Raw genomic sequence first — 21,470 nt, 5'->3', positions numbered from 1 at the left:
GTATTATGCTCCCTGTACAGATTGAGAAACTGAGGCTCAGAGAGTTTGATTTGTACCTTAAATGACAAAATCCAAGTGGAACTCAGGAGTCAAGTGGTCTTTTAACTCCCAAGACCAGAGTTCCCCCACTCTCTACAGGCTACCACCCAGCTAAACTTACAAGGATATAAGTGATATACTTTACAGTTATCCTAATTAATATGTTCACCCCAAATATTAGCATATTCCAAGCTTCCATAAGTATTTTTTTTTTGAGTTGGAGTCTCACTCTGTCGCCCAGACTGGATTGCAGTGGCCGCTCCTGGCCACCGCAGCCTTGACCTGCTGGGCTCCAGCGATCCTTCCGCCTCAGCCTTGCAAGAAGCCGGAATTACAGGCATGCGCTACCACACCCGGCTGATTTTTTGATTTACTGTAGAGATGAGGTCTCGCTGCTCAGGTGGGTCTCAAACCTGCGGGCTCAGGCAATCCACTCACCTCAGCCTCCCAAAGGCGCGGGATTACAGGCTGAGCCACGGAGCCCGGCTCCATAAGTATTTTGACTAAAAAGCGTCCAGATATATCAAGTGTAATTATGTTTGAATCCACCATGACTTTAGTTGCTTGTATCCAAGCATACAAAAGCTAAAACAGCCCTATAAGAGGATTTTGAGTTCTGACACTCAAAACTTTTTTTTATTTTTTATTTTTTTGAGTTGGAGTCTCACTCTGTCACCCAGGCTGGAGTGCAGCGGCACTCTTGTGACCACTGCAGCCTCGACCTGCTGGGCTCCGGCAATCCTTTCGCCTCAGCCTTCCAAGTAGCTGGAACTACAGGCGTGTGCTACCATGCTCAGCTAGTTTTTGATTTTTTATTGTAGAGATGAGGTCTCACCAAGTTGCCCAGGCGGGTCTTGAACCTGCGGGCTCAGGCAATCCACTCACCTCAGCCTCCCAAGGTGCGGGATTACAGGCTGAGCCACCAAGCCCAGTTTAAGCTTAAGCAGTTATTTTAATTGAAAAGATGCACAATTATGTCACTTTGGATACTTTACATATACAAAAGAGATCAAGTGGGCCTAAGGGGAAAACGTTAGAACAACAGGGGTAAAATTATGAAAGGTCTAACGATGAAAGCCTTTGTAAAAACTGCTTTGAACTCACAGAAATTCTGGAAAGGTAGTTTTTAGTGGCACTTTCAACAAAATCTCTTCTGTGGCCTCAGTTTCTTCAACTTGAGAACAGTCATAAACTATAACCAAAAACCTACACTGTATAGATTTTCTTTTTTTTTTTTTATCCTAAAACAAGCTAATTTTACTAGAACTTATCACAAAATTAACTTTATTATATTTTTTCCAATGTAAACTTGGTTGTTAAATATCTTCATTGCCCCATTAATGTCTGGTTCTTGTTTTCTTGACTCACACAATGTCCTTATTCTTCTTTGGATTTTCTGCACATCTCTTGGCATCCCGTGCTACTTTCTGTTCAGATTCACTTTCCAAACTGTTTGCTCCGGGCTGCGTTTTAGCCTTTCTTGATCGCAAACATATGGCGTCTGGATTTCCTCTTACTCCTTTCTCTTTCCAATTCATCATGTGGATTACCACACTTTCTTCTCCTCCTTTGTCCTCTGCTGTATAGGTTTTAAATAGAATCACAGATTATAAACAAATCCTGTAATCCTGTAATGGTTGTAAAATATTTTGAAAATTTTAAAGATAGATGATGGGAAGGTATTATTACTTCCTCTTTTTTTAAGTTAATTAATTTTTATTTCGATAGCTTTGGGGGGTACAGATGGCTCTTTGTTACATGGATGCATTGTACAGTAGTGGGGGAAGTCTGTGCTCTAAGTGTACCCACCACCTCCACCTGTGCACATTGTACCTGATAGTTTTTCTTCCTTCCCCTCTTCTCACCCTCCCTCGGTATTTCTTAAGTTTCACATTTTGTTGGTATAGTAAAATATCAGTGTTGTATATCTTAAGTACTGTTTTTCTTTTCTTTCTGAGTTGGAGTCTCACTCCATCACCCAGGCTGAAGTGCAGTGGCACGCTCACAGCCACCCCAGCGTCGACCTGCTGGTCTCAGGCAATCCTTCCACCTCAGGCTTCCAAGTAGCCGGAACTATAGGCACTCATTACCATGCCCCACCAGTTTTTTGATTTATTGTAGAGACAAGGTCTCACCAAGTTGCCCAGGCTGATCTCGAACGCACGGGCTCAGACAGTCCTCTTGCCTTAGCCTCCCAAAGTGCTGGAATTTCAGGCTTGAGTCACCACGCCTGGCCAGAAAATACCATTTTCATTGTGCTTATGCCTGGATATTTATAGTTATTGCATTCCAGGTTTTAAAGTTTCTTATTTGGAGAGTTAGAAATTGTGTCAAGACTTCCTTAAAGATGCAGTTTCTAGAAAAACAATGTCTAAATTAGTTTAACCTTCTTTTTTGTTTATTGTTTATTAAATTCATTCTACTTTTAAATATTTTCATTGCATCTCAATCCCTTTTGGAAGGAGGCAGAGTTTTAAATAATTCACTAAAGTATTAAAATGCATACTTTCTACATGTTTAATCAAGGCTCATTGTAGAAGCATTCACCAAAAAAATGAAACATGACTTTGCAGAGTATTTTTCTTCATTAGAAATATCTTTTAAATTTCTGGTCTGGCATGGTGACTTAAGACTGTAATCTCAACTCTTTGGGAGGCAGAGACGGGAGGATCACTTGAGTCCAGGAGTTTAAGACCAGCCTGGGCACCACAGCAAGACCCTGTCACTATTTAAAGAAATAAAAAATAAATATTAGCCGGGCTTGGTGGCTCAGCCTGTAATCCTGTGCCTTTGGGAGGCTGAGGTGAGTGGATTGCCTGAGCCCGCGGGTTCGAGACCCGCCTGGCCAACTTGGCGAGACCTCATCTCTACAACAAATCAAAAAATCAGCCGAGCATGGTAGCGCATGCCTGTAATTCCGGCTACTCGGAAGGCTGAGGTGGAAGGATCGCTGGAGCCCAGCAGGTCAAGGCTGTGGTGGCCGGGAGTGGCCGCTGCACTCCAGTCTGGGCGACAGAGTGAGACTCCAACTCAAAAATAAATAAATAAATATCTTTAAATTTTTAAATTGTAATATTTTTTAAATTTTTGAAGAGATCACATTTTATGTAACATCTCATTTTTACAATATTACTTATACATAGAAACTAGGCTGCTAAAGATACAGTAAAAAAGGTCCTGACCAAGGTGTAAGAAGACCTTGGGTTTTGGTTTTAGTTTTGTCACATTGGCTGAGTAACTTGTAGCCTCAACTTCCTTGTTTTTAAGAGATAATACTTATGTCACAAGGTTGACTGAATATGATATGTGGAATTTCTTTGAATCTTGTAAAATTCTATATCAAAGTACAGTAACTTTTTTCACAGCTTGAGGACATTAAGACTGAATTTTGTGCATGAGTCAAATAACACTGCTAATATCCACAATAGTGCTCATCTGCTCAAAAAACTAAAACTACAATAATTATAGGCATTTTATACCAGGGACCAGCAACAAAGAGCTTGATCTAGCCTAGTACCTATTTTTTTTTTTTGAGTTGGAGTCTCACTCTGTTGCTCAGACTGGAGTGCAGTGGCCACTCCCAGCCACCGCAGCCTCGACCTGCTGGGCTCCGGCGATCCTTCCGCCTCAGCCTTCCAAGTAGCTGGAACTACAGGCGCACGCTACCACGCCCGGCTAATTTTTTGAATTATTGTAGAGATGAGTTCTCGCCAAGTTGCCCAGGCGGGTCTCGAACCCGCAGGCTCAGGCAATCTACTCACCTCAGCCTCCCAAAGCACTGAGCAACCGAGCCCGGCTGTGCCTATTTTTATGAATAAAGTTTTAGTGCAACACAGACACACCCATTTGCTCATGTATCGTCTATAGTTGATGTGGTGCTAGAACAGCAAATTTGAAGAGTTTTAAGAAAGACCACATTGACCAATTAAGCCTAAAATATGTACTATTTGGCCTTTTGCAGAAAAAGTTTGCTAGTCCCTGGAATATAGAGTAAGCTTAAGTTGCTAAGTCTAGATTTGAATGTAACTCTCCCAACTCTTATACATGTGTTCTTCCCTCAGATTTCTTATGACTTCCCTAGTACTCTAATAAATGAAGTTTTGATATACGAACATGTCTTAAAACTTTCAGAACGAAGACAGTACAGACCTAAGGCAGACCTATGCTCCACTTTCTTCGTCAGCAGAACATTCAAGTTCTGTAGATTCCTCACTTTTCTATGCACCATGGTCTACTTATGGAGATGATGTTAAACAACCTTCTAATTCTCAGATCAATGTAAAGAACAGGTAAATGAATAAATTGGTTTTGCATGCTAAATGAGGTGTTTTCAAGTTTGATTACGTAGGAACTGAGATTTATTAGCTTTCTCTTCCCTAGGTCAGCATTTAATGTGGCATTATAATGTTATGTTTATTAAATTTCTAGGAAATTGTAAATTGGGCAGTTATTTGTGTATGAGTTTTAGGTTATTACTTTTAAGCATTCATAAGAGGGAAGCTTTAACTAATAAATCTTAAATTCTTCTTTCTAAAGATAGCACATTTTTTTTTTTTTTTGAGTTGGAGTCTCACTCTGTCACTCAGACTGGAGTGCAGTGGCCGCTCCCGGCCACCGCATCCTCGACCTGGTGGGCTCCAGCGATCCTTCCGCCTCAGCCTTCCAAGTAGCTGGAACTACAGGCGCACGCTACCAGGCCCGGCTAATTTTTGATTAATTGTAGAGCTGAGGTCTCGCCAACTTGCCCAGGCGGGTCTCGAACCCGCAGGCTCAGGCAATCCACTCACCTCAGCCTCCCAAAGAGATGGGATTACAGGCTGAGCCACCAAGCCCAGCTAGATAGCACATATTAATGAGTTTTATTTTTAGATCTTTTTTCATCTTATTCTAAGTTTTCCGTAATTTTTTTCCTTCACGACTACACAACAAACAGGTTTTTATCAAACATAAGATATGTTAAATTATTTTTCTTCCTTTTTTTTTGAGTTGGAGTCTCACTCTGTTGCCCAGGCTAGAGTGCAGTAGCGTGCTCACAGTAATTTCAGAGTGCTAGGATTACAGGCTTGAGCCACTGCACCTGGCCAAAAAAATATATATATATATTTTTTTGAGTTGGAGTCTCACTCTGTCACCCAGACTGGAGTGCAGTGGCCGCTCCCGGCCACTGCAGCCTCGACCTACTGGGCTCTGGCGATCCTTCCGCCTCAGCCTTCCAAGTAGCTGGAACTTAAAGGCATGCGCTACCACACCCGGCTAATTTTTGATTTATTGTAGAGATGAGGTCTCGCCAAATTGTCCAGATGGGTCTCGAACCCGCAAGCTCAGGCAATCCACTCACCTCAGCCTCCCAAAGGCTGATTACAGGCTGAGCCACGAAGCCCAGCTCAAAAATATTTTTTGGTTTTTTTTTTGAGTTGGAGTCTCACTCTGTTGCTCAGACTGGAGTGCAGTGTCCGCTCCCGGCCACCGCAGCCTCAACCTGCTGGGTTCCGGCGATCCTTCCGCCTCAGCCTTCCGAGTAGCCAGAATTACAGGCGTGCGCTACCACGCCCGGCTGATTTTTGTGTTTATTGTAGAGATGAGGTCTTGCCAAGTTGCCCAGGCGGGTCTCGAACCCATGAGTTCAGACAATCCACTCACCTCAGCCTCCCAAAGTGCTGGGATTACAGGCTGAGCCACTGAGCCCGGCCTCAAAAATATTTTTTAAGTGATATATGATACTGAAAAAATTCAAACTTGGCCGAGCACAGTGGCACATGTCTGTAATCCCATTACTTTGGGAGGCAGAGGTGAAAGGATTGCCTGAGCCCAGGGGTTCAAGACTAACCCGGACCACTTAGCAAGACCTCATCTCTATGATAAATCAAGAAAAAAGGCCAGGCGTGGTGGCTCAAGCCTGTAATCCCAGCATTTTGGGAGGAGGCCGAGGTGAGAGGATTGCCTGAGCCCAGTGGTTCGAGACCAGCCTGGGCAACTTGGTGAGACCTCATCTCTACAATAAATCAAAAAAGTTAACCGAGCATGGTAGTGTGCACCTGTAGTTCCAGCTATCTGGAAGGCTGAGGCGGAAGGATCACCTGGGTCCGGCAGGTTGAGGTTGCGGTGGCCGTGAGTGTGCCACTGCACTCCGGCCTGGGCGACAGAGTTAAATTCCAACTCAAAAAAAAAAAAAAAAATTAGCCGTGCGTGGTGGCATGTGCCTGTAGTTCCAGCTGTTTGGAAGGCTGAGGTGGAAGGATTGCCCGAGCCTAGCAGGTCAAGGCTATGGTGCCTGTGAACATGCCACTGTACTCCAGCCTGGGCAATAGAGGGGATTCCGACTCAAAAAAGTTAAAAAATTCAAATTTTTCTCAGCCTTTTGGCTAAGATCAAGCGAAAAACTCAAACCTTATAGAAATATATATCAAGAAAAGTGAAAGTTCACTTTAACCCTCTCTCTCCACCCCCAGCAATTATTAACAGTTTGGTATATATTACATTGAGTATTTTTCTGGATATATACAAACATCTTATAAAAAGCTTTTATATTAAATCTTTACAAAGTAACATAATGTAATGCAAAAAGTACTGGACTCGTAGGCATAGAGTTTATTCAGCAAGTGTATAGTAGTTTGGCAGGTCATATACCCTTGCAAAATACAAGTAAGTTTCTGAAATAACCATTGGTTTATTCATCAGATAATAACTAAATGATTATTAATGCTTACTCTTCCAAGGTGTTATGAAGACAAATGTGCAAATATAAGGTATTTTTATTTCTAAAATATTCCAACACTATAAAATGTTGGAAATAAAATATGAAAAAATTGAAAGTTACAGTTTAAAACAACATACAGGTTGAAAATTCCAAATCTGAAAATCCAAAATTTTCCAAAATTCAGAACTTTTTGAGCATCAAGATCATAAAATAAATACTTTTTGGAGCTTTTCAGATTAGGGATGTCCAACCAGTGAATATATAATGCATACTTTTCCAAATCCAAAAAAATCCTCTGAAATCAAAAGCACTTTTGGTCCCAAGCATTTTAGATAAGGAGTATTTAACCTGTACTACCTCTAGGGAGACATAATCTGAAAGCTGAAAGATGTAAAAGGTGCCAATTTTCCATGTGCTTGTGGTTTTTACATTTTGTTTTGGTTTTTGTTTTTTTGAGTTGGAGTCTCACTCCGTCATCCGGACTGGAGTGCAAGTGGCACGCTCCTAGCCAACCGCAGCCTCGACCTGCTGGGCTCCGGCGATCCTTCCGCCTCAGCAGAAGCTACCACGCCCAGCTAATTTTTGATTTATTGTAGAGATGAGGTCTCACCAAGTTGCCCAGTGTGGGTCTCAAACCCGCGGGCTCAGGCAATTCACTCATCTCAGTCTCCCAAAGCACTGGGATTACAGGCTGAGCCACCGAACCTGGCAGTTTTTACATTTTGTAAAAAAATTACAGTATTAATAGTAGGTGAATTTCAGGTACATAGAACTCCATTCAGTCACACTTTGGCAAGGCTTTAGGGATCGCTTCAAATATGTTATATATTTAAGGAACAACTGCAAATATGTTATATTTAAGGGACAACTGCAAAATTACTGTGGTATCTAGGATGGCCATATCTCACTTCACTTTTAATCTGATATTTAGTGTAAAGTGTCACAAAAATAGAGCACCAGATTCATATGGTTTTCAAATTACAAATGAAGAAACTGAGCAGATGTTGATGAAATGATGTATAATAGGACCAGACATGCTTTCAGGAGCAGCTATGATACCAAGCATGTCTGTGACATCACAGGTCAGAAATTTATATCTTGGTCACCTAAAATGAATAGCATGTGTTGTGAACTAGATGTAAGGATTTCAAATGAAGAAATATATTTATGTAGGATAAGCACCATGCCAAAGTGGAAAAAATTCTTGAGTTCTTGCTCTTTCTTTATTTGAAATGATAGTGTAGATTTAATCCAATATTTTATAGATAAATATGGTAGAATAAGTTTGGAAAGAGCATTTCAGGATGAATAAAATAGTTTATGTATAATATTCATTTATTTTTAGGATTCAAACTGAAAGAAATGACTATGGCAGTGAAACAGACTTATATGGGCTTGTGTCTAACATTTTGGAAGAACAAGATAAGTCACAGCCACATTTTGCTGAAGGGTTAGTATATTATATAAGCTATGTTTTATATAATAAACTTAAATTCACATACATTAGATTACCCATTTGTTAACTTTTATTTTTACTTAACAGTGGATCATCTGACAGTAAACATCTTAATTCAAATATTTGTTTCTAGGATAATTGATTTTGCTGAAATATTTGCTATACAACTGAAAGTTCAAGCTGGGTGCAGTGGTTTACGTACTTTGGGAGGCTGTGGCGAGAGGACTGCCTGAGCCCAGAGGTTCGAGACCAACCTGGGCAAATTGGTGAGACCTTGTCTCTACAATAAAAAAGAAAGAAAGAAAGTTCAGCCTAAGATTTTATTTGCTTAAGAATTTTCATTTGAAAAATTATTCTTGCATAATTCAGGCTGTTTCTCTTGAGTTCACAAACTAAAGTGTGGCTTAAAGAGTATAAATTCCAAGAAGTTTTTTACACAGATCCCAAAGAATAAAACTCATTAGTGCTATGCCGAAATACATATGGATTTTATTCATGTGGTAGAAAATTTTAAACTGTCTTAATTGTTTTATTTGGGTGTGGAAGCCATATTACCCAAACATCCTATTAAATAGGGAAGTATGCAGCACACATATAACCAGTTAAAATATTTTAATTTCAAAATAGTTTAAGAAAAAATTTTTTTTTCACTAAAAAAAATTGAGTTCAATAATTCTTTTTTTCAGGCAGTGTCTCACTCTTTCACCCAGGCTTGAGTGCAGTGGCATGATCATGGCTCACCGCAGCCTCAAATTCTTGGGTCCATGTGATCCTCCTACTTCGGTCTCCTGAGTAGCTAGGACTATAGGCATGCACCACAGCAACTGGCTTATATATATAAAGAATATATATATATATATTTCTTTTTTCTTTTTTTGTAGAGATGGAGTTTCAATATGTTGCCTCAAGCAGTCCTCCCACCTTGGCCTCCCAGTGTTGGAATTATAGGCATGAGCCACTGTGTCCAGCCCAAAGCTTTTATATTAAATAATAGCCTAATCAAAGGAAAAACTTACTTTCTGCTGACAGTAGATAAATAATCCATCTAAGACCATCAAGTCACCAGCCTTAAGTCTTAGTGATTGCCTCTTGAGAAAGTACGGGGAAGACATATTACGATTAAAATGCATATTTAAGCCGGGCTCGGTGGCTCAGCCTGTAATCCCGTGCTTTGGGAGGCTGAGGTGAGTGGATTGCCTGAGCCCGCGGGTTCGAGACCCGCCTGGGAAATTTGGCGAGACCTCATCTCTACAATAAATCAAAAAATCAGCCGGGCATGGTAGCGCATGCCTGTAATTCTGGCTACTTGGAAGGCTGAGGTGGAAGGATCACCGACGTCCAGTGGGTCAAGGCTGCAGTGGCTGGGAGCAGCCACTGCACTCCAGTCTGGGCGACAGAGTGAGACTCCAACTCAAAAAATAAAATAAAATAAAATGCATATTTATATAGTGATAGAGCATTATTTAGAGATAATGGTAGCTTATAAAGCAGTGTTGAAAAGGATTAGAGAACAGTGGCATGGGGTAAGATAAACATTTTTGAAAACCTTTTCTCTCTTCTCCACTGAGGAAATAAAGTCTTTAAAGTCTAAGTTTTAATTAAATATATCCACTTGTTTTAGGACCTGCTCCTCCAACTTAAAGTCAGTTTGGCCAATGAACACAAGCAGATATGCAGAGCACCATGACCTCTTAACAGAAACCAGAAGGCCAGTTGATACAGCCATCTCTCAGCAAGCTTTTTACAGCGGTGAAGCTGTGTCAGCAATGGAAAAGCAATACCTGCATAATAGTAATCTCACACCACAACAAAAAATAGATGAACTGTATCATGGATTTACTGGTTTAGACCTAGAAGAACAGTGGGTGTACCCCTCACGAAGTGATCATTCTAACTGCTACAATATTCAGACAAATGATACAACTAAGACAACATTCCAAGAATATCCATTTATCAAAAACTGTTTTACAGCACAGACTGGCTTATCTGACATCATGAAAGAATCAGGAGTTGATACTTACCCTTATGGAAGAGAGAAAATATGTTCTAAAAGTCTTGAAGCACCATTACAGCAAAAAAGAGCAGAGATGTTTCTTTCCCAATTGAATAGATACAATGAAAATGCAGATTACTGTAGATACCCAGAATATGCTCATCCTAGTAAGACTAAGCTTAATAAGTGTTCAAATTTTAGTGTACAAGATAGTAAAAAATTACCCAATGGCACACCTGAAACACCAACTGTAGAAGCAGATACCTACACAAGGTTATTTCAGGTCAAACCAGCAAATCAGAAAAAAATGGAGGAGACAATCCCTGACCAGCAGAATTTTACATTTTCAAAAACTACACCACATCTGACAGAAAAACAGTTTGCAAAGGAAGCAGCATTCACTGCTGATTTTGGCTTAAAATCAGAATATGGACTAAAACTTAATACAGCTTGTCCAGTTAATAATGATTTTGCTAATGTCACAGAAAAGCAACAGTTTGCTAAACTTGATCCCCCAAATTCTGAGTATTTTAAAGCTGTGAATTTATTATCAAATTCAGTAACATCTTCAGGAGGTATCAATTTAAATAGACAAACCTGGATGAATGTTCAAACAAAAAATAACATCCCTATTCCTTATCGAAGCCAATGTAATTTGATAAAATTAAGTAGTCATTTAAGTGCAGCCTCAAAGGGTTCTAACCATTCTTCAGATTTCCCCCAGCTATCCTCTACAAATTTAACACCAAATAGCAGTTTACTTCAGAAATATTGCCAAGAAAACCCTTCAGCATTTTCTAGTTTTGATTTTGGTTACGGTGGAGCAGAAAGAATTCAATCTGTTAATCACATGGAAGGACTGACCAAGACTGGAGAAGAAAATCTCTTTGAATCAGTTACTGATAAAAAAATAAAGCAGCCAAATGGATTTTTTGATAACTGTTCAGCCCTGCAGTATGGGATCACTGAAAATGTAAACAAGCATAATTTTCAAGCCAAGCCCCTGAGTGGACATTATGATCCTGAGGAAGGTCCAAAGCATTTAGATGGCTTATCTCAAAATACGTATCAAGATTTGTTGGAGTCACAGGGTCATTTTAATAGCCACAGACAAGGAAGTGGAGACAATAATATTAATAGCCGTGTGACTCGCACACAGGCGTCATGCTTTTCTAATAATTATATGATGGGAGACTTAAGGCATAATCAGGGTTTTCAACAACTTGGTTCAAATGGGTTTCTCCTAAGATCCACCCACCCATTTGGCCAGTCAGTTGTTCCATTGTTGGATTCCTATGACTTGTTTGCTTATGAAGACTTAAGCCATTTATACCCTTATTTTAATGATATGATGTATGGTGATAATTCCTTCCCTGGTTTCGTGCCAACTTTTGGATTTCAAAGACCAATTAAAACTCGTAGTGGACCAGCCAGTGAGCTTTATATTCGTCTAGAAGAGTGCTATGAACAATGGAGAGCATTAGAAAAGGACAGAAAAAAGGTACACAAGTTAACCACTCAGTCTGTTCCCTCTGCCTGTCTTCATTTTTTTCCCTTAGTGTAGTCTGAGAGTACTTGCCGCTAAGCTGAATTATGCAAGTTACAGAAACTTAACAAAGTCTGTAATTTGCTAAATTCATGACTGGAGAATTAAGTCACAGAAAAGCAACAGTTTGCTAAACTGTTTGAATGGGTTTGGCCAATGAGAAGCTAAAATATGTATATATTTATTTTTTTGAGTCGGAGTCTCACTCTGTCACCCAGACTGGAGTGCAGTGGCCACTCCCAGCCACTGCAGCCTTGACCTGCTGGGCTCTGGTGATCCTTCCGCCTCAGCCTTCCAAGTAGCTGGAATTACATGCATGCGCTACCACGCCCGGCTAATTTTTTAATTTATTGTAGAGATGAAGTCTCACCAAGTTGCCCAGGCGGGTCTCGAACCCGCAGGCTCAGGCAATCCACTCACCTCGGCCTCCCAAGGCACGGGAAAAAAATATTTTTTTAAAGAGTAAAAATGCTTGAGATTTAAAAATAATTGTTTATGTTTCAATTTTTTAAGTTTTTTTGTGTGTGTGTTTGCCTATGAAGTAGATTTTTTTTTCCCCCTTAAAAGTTATAAGTTTATTTCTTGAATTTCTTAGTATTAACCTGTTGGGAGTATTCAGGTATTTTATATATATTGAGTATGACAAAAAATACTGTGGTATTGTGGTTTACATTTGTTGCCTTTTGATACCAAAACAGAATTTTTATTTAAAAGAATAATTTTCTATTTATTTCTTAGGCCTACGAAAGCTATTATTCATGTCAAATCATATTTAGAAAATTTACCATCTAAAAATTAAATAATTTTTTACAGACTGAATTAACCCTTGCCAAGAATTATCCAGGAAAAAAGGTATCCAGTACTAACAACACCCCAATTCCAAGACTGACCTCCAAACCATCTAGAGTTGATCGCTTAATTGTGGATGAACTTCGAGAACAAGCCAGAGTAAGCTGTAAAAATATCCAATAGTGGATTTTTAAATTGCCTGTTAAAATTTTAAAGGATTTTAGATTAGAGCTCTGAAGGATTTCAAAATCACATTTATATCTAATTCTCTGAAATATATTCTTTTCAGTGTTTGGTCCCAGAACTATGATTAATATTTAGGACAGGAAAAAAAACCCTATTCAATCATTTAAAAAGTAACTTTAGTAATTTAAGTGGCTCCTCTTCAAGCTCAAATTTGGCAATGGAGATAATCCTCAACTAAAAGAATTTTTTTAAGGCAAGAACATTTTTAATATTTTTTATAGGGAAAATCTCATTTCTTTCTCACAAACACTTGTTTTCTAGCTTAATGAGCAAGCTGTGTTTATATTGTTAGATAGTAAATTAACAAGAAATTAACCATATTTCATTTTCTTAACCCTGCATTTTTGAGTTATTCAACAAACATTAAGTATATCCAGCAGTGTGTTAAATACTGAGAAACTGGAGTACATAGGGTATGCATCATTTTACAAAATACCTTTGCTTACTGACTTCAAGTCAAATGTAAAGAATCCTAATATTAAGGCCAGGTGTGGTGGCTCATACCTGTAATCCCAGTACCATAGGAGGCCAAGGCAGCAGATTGCCTGGGCAACATAGTGAGACCCTATCTCTATTTAAAATAAAAAAAGAATCTTAATGTTAAGTCATTTTGTAATTTAATGAATGGTTATTCATGTTAATTCCTTATAATTTCAGAATTTACTAAGCAACTTAAATAGTAGGTACACTTTTTCTTTTTTAACCTTCCTCTTTTAAAAATTTACTCCCAGGGTGGGCAAGGTGGCTCAGCCTGTAATCCCAGCATTTTGGAAGGTTGAAGGAGGAGGATTGCTTGAGCCTAGGAGTTTGAGACCAGCCTGGGAAACATAGCAAGACCTCAACTCTACAAAAAAAAAAAAATATTAGCCAGGCATGATGGCATATATGCCTATAATCCCAACTACTTGGGAGGCTGAGTTGGAAGGAAGTTGAGGCTGTAGTGAGCCATAATCATACCACTGAACTCCAGCCTGGGGACAGATTGAGATCCTGACACACACAAAAAAATTTATACTGTGTTCCAAATAAAATTTGATAAAGCTTCCTTGGAAAAAGTATTTACTAAATAGGTTACCTCTATGATTGAAAAAAGCCATTTTAGGGCCAGGCACGGTGTCTCATTCATGTAATCCCAACACTTTGGGAGGCAGAGGTAAGAGGATTGCCTGCGTCCAGGGGTTTGAGAACGGCGTGGGCAACTTGGCAAGACCTCATCTCTATAATAAATTTTGAAAAGCTAGCCAGGTGTGATGGCACATGCCTGTAGTTCTGGCTACTTGGAAGGTTGAGGTGGAAGGATTGCCTGAGCCCAGAAGGTTGAGGCTGCAGTAGCTGTGAACGTGTCACTGCACTCCAGCCTGGGCAACTCCTATTCAAAACAAAAAAAACAAAAAACTTGTCTTTTACTGTTTATAAAAAACTGTTCCAAGTTAAAATTTCTCTCAGTAATACATTTCTAGGCAATAATCAAAGGATCAGAAGCTGTGGTTTTCAAAATACTTTTCCCAGATTTGCTTATACTTCACATTAATTCAGAAGGGTATGTTTATACCTGTTATAATAATTTGATTTACACTTAGCAATATTATTTCAATAATGCACAGAGGGAAAAAATATGTATATATTTTTGAATTGGAGTCTCACTCTGTTGACCAGGCTGGAGTGCAGTGGCACGCTCACGCCCACCACAGCCTCGACATACTGGACTTGGGAGATCCTTCCACCTCAGCCTTCCAAGTAGCTGGAACTACAGGCATGTGCCACCACGCCCAGCTAATTTTTTTGCTTGAGTGTAGAGATAAGATCTTACCATGTTGCCCAGGCTGGTCTAGAACCCATGGACTCAGGCAGTCCTCTTGCCTCAGCCTCTCAAAGCACTCAGCTTATCTGCGGATCTCTATACTCTTTCTTTATTCTTATCACATACTGAAGATGGTTGTCTTATTTTAAAAATATGTAACTAGTAGTTCCCTGGAGTTTGTTTCAAGTGTCTTGTTTTTGTTCTTGTCATTTTGTTTTATTTTCCCCTCAAGGAAGGATCTGACTGATGTACAGTTGAGAGGAAAATACTTAACACCTGGAATGGATTTACAACAAAGAAACTTAAGAGTGTGAGGCTAGAGAGGCATTCACTCTGGTGCCTCTAGTTTCTTAATTTAGAGGTTTTTTTCCCCTGTTCTCCAATCACTGAACACCAAGTTCTAATGTGAATTGTTAAAGCATTTAACTCTCAAAGGCAATTATTGTATTTACTTGAGCTTCAAATCCTAATTATTCAAAAAGTTTTCTTTCCACACACTGTCTGAGTTTAGAATTTGAAATGTCAGCCATATGAAACATACTCCCCCTACTGATCTAATATATCCACTACTCTTTGAAGCTTCATTAACCAGAGGACTGAGAAACTTCCTAATTTTCTTTGACAGTTTTAACAATGATAGGATTTATCAGTGTAAGTTTAAATCAATATTTTCTGCATTGTGGATTCCTTAAAATTGTCACTAATCAGTAATTACTACCTGAATATTTCTGAGTTTCAAAAAGGGAACGTAGGAGGCCCAGAAAAATGAAGGGCTTGTTGAGGTCAGGATTAATCAATGAAGCTCTTCTCTTTTAGCTCAGACTTGTTTCCATTAGATTACAGCACCTCTTAACGATGCTCTATTTGCAGGCTAGTCTCTTATTTGTCAAAAAACAGTATCATATCTTAAACTTGCACTGTTAATGACATGGAAATGTTTAAATAACATTTTCATTGTTGCTTATTCTCAGTATTCAACTACTGAAAGTTTTTTAGAATTAACATATACAAGGGGGACCCAAAAAATCCCAGAATTTCTTTATAAAAAATTGTGTATTTATTCTTACATGTTTAAACTTCAGTCACCTTCAGAGTACTCTCCATTTGATGCAATACACCTATCAAGATGCTTTTTCCACTGCTCAAAACAGTTTTTGAACTCTTCAATTTTTATGCTCTTTAGTGCTTCTGCCATTTTTTGTTTCACCTTTTCCACATCAGCAAAAACGTTTTCTTTCATCCAAGAAAAAAAAATGCCACTCAGAGCAAGATTGGGGAAATGGGGAGGATGGGGCACAGGAGTCATGCTGGTTTTGGCCACAAACTGCTGAACACTCAGCGTGGTATGGACAGGTGCACTCGTAAATCTCCCATCATGAAATGGGAAAACAGTGACTCAAGCCTATAATCCCAGCACTTTGGGAGGCTGAGGAGAGAGGACTGCCTGACCCCCGGGGTTCGAGGCCAGCCTGGGCAACTTGGTAAGACTTTGTCTCTACTATATATATATATATATATGTATATATATATATATATATATATATATATTAGCCGGGCATGGTAGCATGTGCCTGTAGTTCCACTACTGGAAGGCTGAGACAGAAGGATTGCCTGAGCCCAGTAGGTCAACACTGGGGTGCCGTGAGCATGCCACTGCACTCCAGCCTTGGCAACAAAGTTGAGACTTTGACTCAAAAAAAAAAAAAAAAAAAATTCACTGAAGCCAAATGCAGCCTCTCACGATAACGCTAGCTGGTACATTGATGCTGATAGGTTCCTAGAACACTTCACCTAGTGGGAGAAGCCTGTACTACAAGGGACCTGCCCTCCAAAAAATAATTCTGGTTATTTTGAGGTCCCTCTCGTACAAGAAGGTATAAATGCTTTTTCTTTCTTCCAGCATAGTGTCAGAACACAGTAAGAATTCATTTATTTACTGAATGAATATTATTGCTTTCATCTCTATTCTGCTTCACTGACAATTTGTTTTTACTTAAAGTTAATATCAGGAAATGTGGTTACATGGCTTTTCAAAATTTAAAATGTTTCCCTTGGGCAACCCCTTCGGGTCCCCTCCCATTGTGGGAGCTTTTCTGTCCTCTCAATAAATCCTGCTTTAAAAAAGTAAAAAATACAATAAAATATTTCCCTCAGGTTGTGACTTTACTAGGCAAAATGGAACGTCTTCGAAGCTCTCCCCTTCATGCCAATATCTCTACTGCTCTTGATAGACACTTGGACTCCATTCACATTGTACAGTCACGTAGAAAGGATGAAATTGCTAATGCTTCAAATCGGCAAAGGCAAGGAGTTCCTAGATGCCAAGATGACAGAGGTACAAATATTAATTCATATTTTTTGATAAGGCAGTGTGATAATTTGTATACTAATAAAATCAGAGCTGGGCATGGTGGTGCTACTCGAGACACTGAGGTGGAAGAATTGCCTGAGCCTAGGATGTCAAGGCTGCTGTGAGCCATGATCATGCTACTGCCCTCCAGTCTGGACAACAGAGTGAGACCCTGACTCAAAAATAAATAAATTTTTAAAAATCAGATTCTGAGGTTAAAAGGTTGTGCTTCTAAAATTAACACTTATCCAAAGAATAAATTTCAGGCCAGGCATGGTGGCTCATGCCTGTAATCCCAGCACTTTGGGAGGTGGAGGTGAGAGGATTGTTTGAGTTCAGGGGTTCAAGATCAGCCTGAACAACACGGTAAGACCTTGTCTCTATAATAAATAATTTTTAAAAATTAGCCAGGCATGGTGTTACATGCCTGTGATTCCAGCTGCTTAGAAGACTGAGGTGGAAGGATTACCTGAGCCCAGCAGGTCAAGGCTGCAGGGGCCATGAGTGTGCCATTGCACTCCGGCCTGGGCAACAGAGTAAGATTCCAACTCAAAAATGAATAAACAAACAAATAAATAAATATTAATTTCAGAGATGAGAGGATTGATTGAGCCAGGGAGTTTGAGACCAGCTTGGGCAACAAACTGAGACCTTGTCTTAAAAAAAAAAATTAGCCAGATGTGGTGACACACACCTGTAATCCCAAAATTAAAAAGTTAGCTAGGTGTAGTATTGTGCACTTGTAGTCCTAGTTACTCAGGAGGCTGAGGTGGAAAGGATCACCTGAGCCCAGGAGGTCGCGGCTTTGGTGAACCATGATCATGCTACTGCACTCCAGCCTGAACAACAGAATGAGACCTTGACTAAAAATAAATAAAATAAAATAAAATAAAAATAAATAAATAAAGTAAACATTATTTATTCCAAAAATACTTTGACCTATTTTGTCAATTTTATTCATTTAATTATAATTGTTTTAAGACAGAGTCACTGTAATACAGGCCAGAAATAAAGTATCAATACTTTTGAGTATTTTATGTTTCATTTATTTTATATATAGAGACAGGGTCTCCCTCTGTCACCCAGGCTGAAGTGCAGGGATGCAGTCATAGCTCATAAACTCCTGGGCTCAAGTGATCCTCCTGCACCAGCCTCCTGAGTAACTAGGACTACAAGTGCACAATACTACACCTAGCTAACTTTTTAATTTTGTAGACAGGGTCTCGCTATGTTGCTTAGGCTGGTCTTGACTCTTGGCCTCAAGCAATCCTTCTGCCTCAGCCTTCCAAAGTTTTTAGGATTACAGGTGTGAGTCACTGCACCCAGCCACTTTTAAGTGTCTTTAAAATAAAGGACAGGACTTTGGTTAGTTCAATCCATAGCTACCTTTTTATTATAAAAGAATATTTGATCATTTAGTAACAACTGGGTTTTTGACAGTTAAGGGATATTTAATACCATCTACTATGAAATGACTGTGAATGTTTCTTTTATAGATGTTTTTGCCCTTGCTTCAGCAATTAAAGAGATGTGTGTGGCTACTCGGAAAGCACGCACTACCCTGTGGTGTGCACTGCAGATGACCTTGCCAAAAACAGCCAGTACAGCTGGCCAAGCTGATGTGGAAAAGGCTTTACAAGATATTGTAAACTGTGAAGATAAAGTCCATGAAAGCATAAATAGTAGCAATCCAATGAACCAGAGAAGTGAAGCAAACAAACATTAAGGAGTTGCCAGTAGAAACAAGATTAAAAACCTGATAAGTTAATGTATCAAGACATGCTTAAAAATTTTCTTAATGAACTTGTCAAACTTTCTGTACATTAATTTTCTTTCAGATTTAAAGTTAATACCTTAATGAAGTCTAACTTCTATTTAAAAATCTATTTGGAATGAATCCGATATAGTTTAATGTGAACTCAAAGTTGACTATTCTTAGACGTTTTGAGTAGTCAAAGATAACAAGTTTAAGTAAATTAAATATATCCTTACAGCTAAAAATATTGGTTAAACTCTTTCTGCAGTGCAGGTAAATGCAAATGTGAAATTCTTCTAGGAGATAAGTTTCATTTAGGTTTGCCTTAGTAAGTATAATTCCAAATAATGAATCTTAAGTGACTGTAACCCAATTATGGCTACAGTCTAGTAACCAAGACCAGTTTTGATTGTGATAGAAAAGCGTTTTCTTTACAAAACTGGATAATACCTAGGAAACAAAGGAAAATAAGGATAAGCCCAACATTCATGTAAAAATTGAATATTTAAAATACAACCATATTTATGAATTTGAAATCTTAGTGCCTGAATATATGAAGGGAAATGCATCCCATTCTCCTAAATTAGTGATAAAAGTGCCAGTGTAAAAACCATGCAAGTTACTGAATATAAAACCTGTTCAAATCATTTGTGTATATTCTTTAAAATTTGATTATAATATCAATTATTAAATATTTCCAATTTTAAAGTATTTAAATAGAATCAAAATAAAACATTCTCTTTATCTGGATCTTTTAGCCTTGATGCACAGTAACTAAAATAATGACTATTGTTTTAATACCCTTAGTTTGCTGCCTTTTATGAGGGTATTATGAAGTTCTAAAATGTATTTTTTTAAGGTTAATCTTTTAACTCGTTTGGTTTGTAATTGGTTGGCATATATTTTGTGTAGTTCTGTTAGTTATGGTTTTTTTTTTTTTTTTTTAGGAGCTCTTGAAAGCTTGGCTTTTTCTGTTTCTCATCACTTAATATCTTTGTATGGAACCTGAGTAATTTATTCATTAATATGAAATGTTGGTATTATGTGACTCAGAAGATCTTGGGTTTTAACATTTCTAGCATGAGTTAAACTATAATATAATGTACTGATGAAATTTAATTGAAATATCCTTGACTAGAAACACTGATGTTTTAAATGTTAGTGTTTTCTTAGTTTTAGAAATCCTGGTATTTAAAAAAAAAAAAAAGAGTGTAATCACACCACATAAATTTTCCTTAGATGATGTGCAGAAGAAACTGATTCAGAAATGCAGGAATAACTGTAGGGAGAAACATTTTGATCACTGATGTGCTTTAGAACTACCCAAATTAATTACACTGAGGGTAGTTAAATAAAATAGATCACCTCACCACAGTCACTGCATACAAAGTGGTTAAGTTTTGCATAAGTCATGTTGGATGTTATAAAAACAAATATTGTACTGAATTTAGTCCCTCAGGAAAAAATAAATTACTTTGTTGAAAATATTTGGTTTCATTTTTTTACATTTGTTTTAGCTTCTAACTTTAAGAGTCACTCATGTCAGAAAATGAAGTAAATTTAACTGGTAAGAACTTATGCTAAGTTTTAGATTTCATTATTAACACATAAGTAATAATGTTGGTATAAATCAACATTACTCAAATCAATGCATTCAGATATCCTTGGATCTCATCTGACTTTTTTTTTTTAGTCTCACTTTTTTTTTTTTCTCTTTCTTCTTTTTTTTTGAGTTGGAGTCTCACTCTGTCGCCCAGACTGGAGTGCAGTGGCCGCTCCCGGCCACCGCAGCCTCGACCCGCTGGGCTCCGGCAATCCTTCTGCCTCAGCCTTCCAAGTAGCTGGAACTAGAGGCGCGCATTGCCATACCAGGCTAATTTTTTGATTTATTGTAGAGACGAGGTCTCACCAAGTTGCCTAGGTGGGTCTTGAACCCGCGGGCTCAGGCAGTCCACTCATCTCAGCCTCCCAAGGCGCGGGATTACAGGCTGAGCCACCGAGCGCAGCTTAGTCTCACTCTTGTAGCCCAGGCTGGAGTGCAGTGGCACGCTCAAGGCCACCACAGCCTCAACCTGCTGGGCTCAGGTGATCCTTCTGCCTTAGCCTTCCAAGTAACAGGAACTACAGGCACGTGCTTCCATGCCTGGCTAATTTTTTTATTTATTGTTGAAACAAGGTCTCTCTCACTTGCCCAGGCTTGTTTTGAACCCCTGGGCTCAGGCAATCCTCTCACCTCGTCTGCCAAAGTGCTGGGATTACAGGCCTCACCTGATCTCTTTCAAAGATGAAATTTTTGTTTTTGCTTAATGCTAATCTAGGCAAGCCAGAATAAAAATTTTAGGAAAGTTTTGACATGACAGTGGTCAGAAATGAAATACCAGTCCATTAACAAAAAACAAATACTTTTTAAAAATTACTTGAAATTTTATTAACCACATGCCACCCAGAATTTTTAGTTAGTTATCCCTTTCAATGGCATACCCTCTATGTATTGTACTTCTGAATTACAACCTATGAAAACATTATAAAATTAACATAATTTGGAGTGAAACTGGTGAAACTGATGTTCCCACCATTTCAAATCCAAAGGAATTTGGCATATTCATCTTCCTTAATGGAGAAAGCAAACTATATATAAAGGTATTTAAAAATTGCCTTGAATTTACCATCAGAGTCTTCCCACTTGACTAATCTGCTACTATAAAGTTTTAGAGGATTAGGAATTAATGTTATGACTGAAATCCCAAATGACCTAAAAATCTTACCATAGAAGATTTGGTTGGCTGGGTTTGGTGGC

The 21,470-nt window shown here is 38.6% G+C and overlaps 1 protein-coding gene across 1 annotated transcript; it reads left to right on the top strand.

Annotated features, from left to right (window-relative positions):
- Positions 1-4,178: 4,178 nt before the first annotated feature.
- MEIOC (meiosis specific with coiled-coil domain) lies at positions 4,179-19,115 on the top strand. Its single transcript, XM_008054349.2, has 6 exons — positions 4,179-4,328; positions 8,082-8,186; positions 9,814-11,686; positions 12,545-12,679; positions 16,722-16,902; positions 18,414-19,115. Exons 3-6 carry the CDS (start codon positions 9,848-9,850, stop codon positions 18,641-18,643), a joined length of 2,385 nt encoding a protein of 794 aa, XP_008052540.1. The 5' UTR covers positions 4,179-4,328; positions 8,082-8,186; positions 9,814-9,847; the 3' UTR covers positions 18,644-19,115.
- Positions 19,116-21,470: the final 2,355 nt, after the last annotated feature.

The sequence above is a fragment of the Carlito syrichta genome, unplaced genomic scaffold (genome assembly GCF_000164805.1).
Source record: "Carlito syrichta isolate Samal-C Ts95f unplaced genomic scaffold, Tarsius_syrichta-2.0.1 Scaffold289730, whole genome shotgun sequence".
Classification (NCBI taxonomy): Eukaryota; Metazoa; Chordata; class Mammalia; order Primates; family Tarsiidae; genus Carlito; species Carlito syrichta.
The sequence above is the reverse complement of the archived record's forward strand: the minus strand, read 5'-3'. Positions and strand labels throughout refer to the sequence as shown.

Bases quoted from the DNA above. Each gene is read 5' to 3' on its own strand.
- MEIOC (XM_008054349.2), top strand. From the start codon at position 9,848: ATGAACACAAGCAGATATGCAGAGCACCATGACCTCTTAACAGAAACC. The intron at 11,687-12,544 runs GTACACAAGTTA...AATTTTTTACAG, and splicing joins TAGAAAAGGACAGAAAAAAG to ACTGAATTAACCCTTGCCAA. The intron at 12,680-16,721 runs GTAAGCTGTAAA...TATTTCCCTCAG, and splicing joins AACTTCGAGAACAAGCCAGA to GTTGTGACTTTACTAGGCAA.